The 7473-nt window shown below is 36.4% G+C and overlaps 1 protein-coding gene across 1 annotated transcript; it reads left to right on the top strand.

The window, feature by feature from the left end:
- The first annotated feature begins 4525 nt into the window (after nt 1-4525).
- Nucleotides 4526-6564, top strand: LOC126789794 (ras-related protein Rab11D). The gene is made up of 2 exons (XM_050515849.1): nt 4526-4828; nt 5939-6564. Exons 1-2 carry the CDS (start codon nt 4605-4607, stop codon nt 6381-6383), a joined length of 669 nt encoding a protein of 222 aa, XP_050371806.1. The 5' UTR covers nt 4526-4604; the 3' UTR covers nt 6384-6564.
- The last annotated feature ends 909 nt before the right edge of the window (nt 6565-7473 follow it).

Here is a 7473-nt window from a genome sequence, read left to right as displayed (position 1 = left end):
GAACAAAATAAGAATGTAGTCAGTTTACCAAGGCACGACATTGGAAAGCTAAGTAACAAATGTGAGGAACATAAACAACCAGTTCATGAAGATACTATCCTGATTAACAAATCGATATTTGTTTGAAGTATGCATAGAAAACTTGGCATGCTACTTTAAAGGTATGATACCATTCCAGTGACAGATCTGTAAAATAGCATTAAAATTTTAAGCTAGACTTGTAATTCAAGAAATTAGGATAACAAAGCCTACAAGAGATCAAAGGATAGAGTAGATATACAAATGGAAGAAACATAAGTTAAAAGCAGGTGCACATGTGCATCACTATCCATAGCTTACCTAATTTAATGCATTCTTTGGGGTTTCATACTCGGCAGCTAAAAAAACAAAAACCTAGATTGCAAGAGAGCATAAAAAGGATTAGCTTCAGATGTATGGACACAATTACATGGCATAAACTGGCTGTAAAACCAGAATATAATGTGCATTCACTATTAAAATAATGACACAAATGACCAATGAAACCATTTCAGCTAGCCCAAAGCATCTTATGTTTAAAGGTAAGGGTAGAGCTTGAAGAGATAGATATGTATGTACTAATAAATCTAAAGATACTAAATCAGCTACCTTTTTCAATTAGAAGGTAATTTTCTCTCAGTAGAGCTTGTATAGAGATAGATATGAATTAGCTCGGTGCATTTTCATGTTTCATTAATCTAATGAACATGGTGTAAATTAAATATCACAGGCTGAGGGAGTAGAAAACAAAGATGAACAAAAGCTTAGAGAAATAAGTAGAATTTCATTATAGTTGGATGAAATGGATTGGTGGATTACGTTTTTCAATCCATGACTTATCAGATGCAAGGGAAGCTTCAAACCACAATAATGATACACAAAAATTGAACCAATAAAATCAGTCAAAATTCTGCAGACCAAAACTGGAAAAAGACAAAGAAGGAAATTGGACAATCTACCAGGATATGCTCTCCCTGATGGAGACAACAATTTAGCCCAACTTTGAGGATTAATTTTCTAAATAATTTATAGACAAAGTCACAAACCTAAAAGGTCATACCAGGAACCCAGATTAAGAAGTTAGAATGCTAAATTGCTAAAAAAATTCAGTCAACAATATGATAGACTCTGACTCTCTAATCAACAATCACAATTTTCAGTCTCCTTGACCAACTAATATGAATCAGGTACTAAAAGGGTTTTCAATTCACTTATTTATGTACCTAACAGATTCAGACCAGAAAAAAAAAATCTACGAAATTATTTTACAAACCGTATTTCATTTTACAAACATAAGGAAAATTATCTCAGGAACATAACAACTGAGAAAAAGGTAACTCATAAGTGTAACTCATAACTTGGTGCAATATAGGTGTATCATTACAGTAACTAAATTCTGGAGAAAAAGTATATACATATAGGTCAAGTAATCTCCTTTAAATTGTCAGAACTCAATCTATAGCAAAAACAAGGGTAACTGTAGCTACTTAAATCAGAACACAAAATAAAAGAAAGCAATCACTGGAGCAATAATGATGAAACATCTGAATTATTTTGTCAAAATAAGTCGTGACAATAGTTATATTCTTTTACGTGAAACAACACAGCGAGAATAAGTAAAAAGGAGACTAAATTTAGTTAGACATTAAAAAAAAGGAGCTGGCAGTAGCAAGGGTATTCTGCTGCACTCAAAGGATTAACAATTGATTGAATTAATGAACTAAGAGCAATTGGACATCAAATGAATATCAATCTGGGGAGAAAGTTTGCTACTAATAAGTTTGGAAACTAGAATATTTTGACTTAACTTGCTCAAGAAATTTGATAAATATTAACAAGTTATGGTCAACAAGTTTGATATCAAAACCATAAAACCAAAGATAATCTAATTGATTATATAGTCGATAGCTAGCCAAATTCCATATACAACAATTAATCTAACAGACATGGATTCAAGCTAAACCTTCCAAATTTACATGGTATAGCAATACAAGAAGACAACAGAAAAACGTAAGGAAGCATCAAAAGAAATATTAACTAACAAGTTCAAAGCAATTGGATGATGGCCGATTTACTGACCTTTAAGAAAAACTCGACTAATTGGATGATGCGAAAAATTGAACAAGGCTTCAGATGTCCTCCGTGACTACGAGACGCTGGTTCGGACCCTGTTTTCCGCTAAACCCATCTCCCCAGTCCCAGATCTGAACTCTCTCTCTCTAGGTTTTTGTTTTAATTTGTTAAACGACTAAATCCACTACTGAAGCTTTTCTCACCCTTCCCTTATTTTACCGTCCTCGATCGGAGATATTACCACCTCCAGTCGGCTCGCACAAGCCGCGCAAACAGAAAACAGTCATTCAAAGGTTTGAGGACGATGCAGCCCATGTGGAGCGAAATTTTTGGTCTCAGCCAATCGCCAGTCGACACGTAATGCGACAAAAGAAGGGCTCCTTCTAGTAACAGTGCATTCCAGAACTCGCCCACAAAAAACCCAATTGGTTCCTCCTGTAACATAGCACAGTCACGCAGAAGGTCAGAATCCCACAACCAACCCAATTTTGTGATGAATCCAAAATGATGATCAATCAATCTACAATCCTTGATTCGGTGTAGATTGGAAAACAGATTAATCACTCCTCAATTTTTTTCAGAATTAGAGTGGAATTCGTTGAGTTCTTTTTAAAAGGTAACACATAGAAATAAAACTGGATGAACAGAGAAGAGATGATTTGGGAGAGGAGACGCACCAATCGAGGTCTCGATGATTAGGACAGCCAATTAATTCGCCAATTTTAGAATCATATAGCTTTTGGTGATGGTTTCAATTTGAATAAAAATTAAGGTTTCTAGCTTTTGGTTGGGAAAGGGAGACGGTGAGTTGAATCTAAGGGCAATTTCGTCAAATCCGTACATGAGGTGTGTAGAATGTAAAAAAAATTGTGCAATCACGTAGTACATACATCTACTCACCTAGGTGCCTTAGAAATTTCCAAGCAGCTAACAATGCACCAGTTAGTGATGACACCAGAGTATTCATTCTCGAGAAAGGGTGGCGTCCAAGGCACTCTATGAAAATTGATTGCACCCACCCACTATAAGAAAAACTTAAAAAGAACAAAAATCTATAATAACTTACTATATATGCATGCAGATTATTTTTGCTAAACGCCACAGGAACTCTCATCGAAACACAACCAGCATCTGGATGTACAAATAGAGACACAACAGTGCCAGGAACTCAGGAAGTTTAACATTACCGACATCTGCACGGATGTACCTCAAATGGAAACTATAGAGGCTAATTAAGTCAGTTAATTAGCCAAAGTTTAATAATTAATATATATGATACTAAAAAATTACAAAGCCTAGTGTAGAAAAGAGTTTTTCTGTATGAGAAGGTAAGAATCGTCAAAAGGAAAACCACAAAACGATTATCAGGATTAAGTCCTGGGCTCTTGGATCTTGCCTTGGCTTCTGGGACAAAATTGGTGGGCTGCTTCTTTTCTTTTTCTCAAGGAATAAGTTTATACTTTTATAATTTGTTGTAGGCTTTATGCTCGTAACAAGCCCCAGAGTAGGATATGTAGGGCGACGTGGGTATGTCCCCTCTGTATACCTCATGTGCTTTTGTTCTGGATTTCTGGATAGCAAGTTCCTTGTCTCGTTAAATTGTCACATCTCACAACTAACAACTAACTTAGTGGCAGAATGTGATGTAGTGTTACGCTAATAGTATCAGTAACTAATGGCTTCACATAAGCAAAATCTTTCTGATGTTCCACCACAATCGTAAAACGAATAGAGTAGCCAACAATGCATTCTTCGGTATTTGATGCTTGTTGTAACACATTCTTTATGCAGAATCTCATATTATTTAGAAATGTTCTATGTATGTATGTAATTCGGAGTCTAGGTATTATGTCCCCCTTCCCACGTATTCTGCAATCTCAAGATTGTGCACTCAACGAGTGTTACGTACACTAGCTTCATGAATGTATCAGAAATTTTCTATAAAAAGCCATAACATTGAACATATCTACATGCATGGAGGATCAATTAAGCAACATAATATATACTATACGTCTATACTGCAGCTGAATTGAACTAGAACACTAAACGAGTTTTACTAGCTTCATGAACACATCAGCCTCTCTCGAATTTATTCTCAATCACAACACACTGAGGAAGTGAGGACCGAAATTACGATCTAAACGAGACATAGAAATTAGAAAGGATCGTCATGACCGTCAAATATTAGACACACGACAGCTCACCAGAGACATCCGCTCGTGCGGCTCGTTACCCTCCATTTCCCCACATCAATCCTACCCAACGAGCCCCACACTACACCCCCAACAACCTCACCACTCCAGCCACTGACTTCCCTCCACCTCACAAAACCTCCCTGCTATTGGTGGACTCACGGTTACTACATTGGAAACGCCCACATATTCCCCACCTCATATTATTGTCTCTTACAAAGGTAAAGGTCGAGTCTTTCGGGGTTTGAATCCTCCCCAGTTCAATAAAGTTGAATCCTTTAAAGAGTTGGGAGCTTCATTCATCTGGGTTTTGGTTTGGCAATGGCGAGTTATGGAGATTCGAGCCAGAAGATAGATTATGTGTTCAAGATTGTGCTGATTGGTGACTCGGCGGTGGGCAAGTCTCAGATACTGGCAAGGTTTGCAAGGAACGAGTTCAGCTTGGATTCGAAGGCCACTATTGGAGTTGAGTTTCAGACCCGGACTCTGGTTATTGAGCACAAGAGTGTTAAAGCTCAGATCTGGGACACTGCTGGTCAAGAAAGGTCTCTGTTTTGTTCTTTGCTTTTTAACTCTTTTTGTGTTTTTTTTTTGTGTACTTGGTTTTGTACTAGGGTTTGTTGAGTTCTGATGGTTTGGCTTTAGTTCTTGTGTGGTTTAAGGTGGTGTTGGTTTTCTGTTTTGGGTTTGGTTTTGTTTTCATGTGTGTGAAGTGCATTTGCATAGAAGTGTTGCATTGGGTGTGTTAAATAAGCTCTGAGAAAATATGGTTATAGCCTTATAGGGATGGATTAGTAGTTGAAGTTTTCATATGACCTTTGATTTGTGGATCTTAGATCCATTTTTAGGTGTGAGTGAATAGTGTACATAGAATTGAGTTATAATCATGGTTGCCGATAGAATGATTAGAGACTTGAAGGCTGCATTCGATGGATTGATTTGAAATCTAGGGATTTCGTCGACATTATGAGGATCGAGTTAGTTGATTATACTCTTTCTACGTATGGATTTGAGTTCGACGAAAAAGAAGAAAGCAAATAAGTTCAAATGAAAAGATATGATTAATTTAAGTCCATATTATCTATAATGTATTATGTCAAGTACTTTACAATGTTTTTTAGTTTTTTTTTATTGTTTATTTAATATTGGTAATCCTTTTTTTGAATTCACTCCATTAATATGGACCCTAAAGGTTATGAATGCATTGGTTCTTTGTGTGGTCCATGCATTGCTTGATTCTAAATTTTGATCACCATTGTTGCAAAGTTGGTGACTAAGGTATAGGTTATGTAGTATCTGTAATATAATTTTGATCCTTTATTGACCTTTTTGGCCGTCATAGATGGTAAAGCGTAAAAGAATTGTTTCCCTTCATTAAACAATGTGAATAATATCTATTCAACTTTCCCTACTACATGACCGTTGCCTTCCTCTACTTATGCTTGAATACTTTGCCTAGTAATTCCAGATATTAGCCCATGTGAGTGTTCAAGGTATGTCAAAAATAATCTATCTGTGGGGGTTGGAAGGGATGATTGCAGGGCAATAATGTTTTTATGTTGTATTTCCTAACATTACTCAATTGTGCATGGATTCATCCATCTCCATTTAGATTCGGTTGACAACTGATGATTTTGTTTTGATGTTTTGCACAGATATAGAGCAGTCACAAGTGCATACTACAGGGGTGCTGTGGGGGCAATGCTTGTATATGACATAACCAAACGCCAGACCTTTGATCACATTCCTCGTTGGCTAGAAGAGCTCCGCAGCCATGCCGACAAGAATATTGTCATCATTCTGGTAGGCAACAAAAGTGATCTGGAGAACCAGCGTGCAGTTCCCACTGAAGATGCCAAAGAATTCGCTCAAAAGGAAGGACTGTTTTTCCTGGAGACCTCAGCACTGGAATCCACTAATGTTGAGACTGCTTTCTCAACTGTGTTGACAGAGATATTCAACATTGTTAACAAGAAGCACCTGGCTGCTAGTGAAAACCAAGGCAATGGAAATCCGGCATCTCTGGCAGGTAAGAAGATCCTCGTCCCAGGCCCAGCTCAAGTGATCCCAGCTAAGAGCAAATGCTGTACATCATTGTGATTCTATTAACAGTCAAACTCTGAACATGGGATGCTTTCTTTATAATTCTTAATACGAGCAAATTTTGAGGGGTGTGGTACAATTTCTTTGTATATTGTGTGCCTTGCTAGTTTAGTTTGCATGATTGCTTGTTTGATATGGAAGAAAACTAAAATTTTAGTTGGTTTGTGTTTGCCTGTCACATGTCATCCCAGCTTCTAAATTTTGTAGTCCAATTTCAATTTAATATGGTTGAATATATGAGTGAGGTTAATTCCTATCTGATCCATCTTCGTGGTATGCACGACGTTTTAACCAACGCTCTATCATCATTTTATCAAGAATATCAGCCAATTTCTCTGTATACTTTTGCCTTTCATATAGGAATTCAGGGACTGCAAATAAATAACTTCAATGTTCCTTACACATATCATCATTGGGAAACTGTGAATGAACTTGGTTCAATCCAAAATAATGCAACTTTTGGATCATTAGAATCGAACCATGTAAAACATCATCGTTAGTATATAATAACCAGAGATCGTTCTTTTTAGGGAATTGAAGGGAACTCTAAACTTTTAGTGTTAACAAATAATGGAGGGTTTGAGATTGATTATTAATTACTAAAATAAAACCTAAATTACTATTTACATAATCGACTTCTTTTTAACAAACTTAAACCAAATTTACCATTGCATCACATAATTACAAGTTCGAACCTATCATGCATTCAAATTTGACCAATTACATACTTTTTAGACACCAATACAATTAGAGCCTTAGGGGATCATCTAATCATATAAGATTTCAATTAACATTTAGATTGACTTATGGCCTAATCTAAATTTGCATGCAATCGAATTTAATAACACTTAGAGTAGAAATCAAACAAGATTACATTTAAGCACCAAATCTTTGTTGGAGACATGTTTCATGTGTGGCGTCACCCACCATGGTTTCACATGCAAATTTCCATAATTTTTACCACTTTCAATCAACATAAACCGAACCTACTTAGGACATGATTCGAATTGTGTCAATATGGTTGATAAATCTAGCACTCAAACACAATCTTAGGGACTGCATCCAACCACTAAATTCATATGCACAT

This window comes from Argentina anserina, chromosome 1 (assembly GCF_933775445.1).
Source record: "Argentina anserina chromosome 1, drPotAnse1.1, whole genome shotgun sequence".
NCBI classification, from domain to species: domain Eukaryota; kingdom Viridiplantae; phylum Streptophyta; class Magnoliopsida; order Rosales; family Rosaceae; genus Argentina; species Argentina anserina.
The sequence above is the reverse complement of the archived record's forward strand: the minus strand, read 5'-3'. Positions and strand labels throughout refer to the sequence as shown.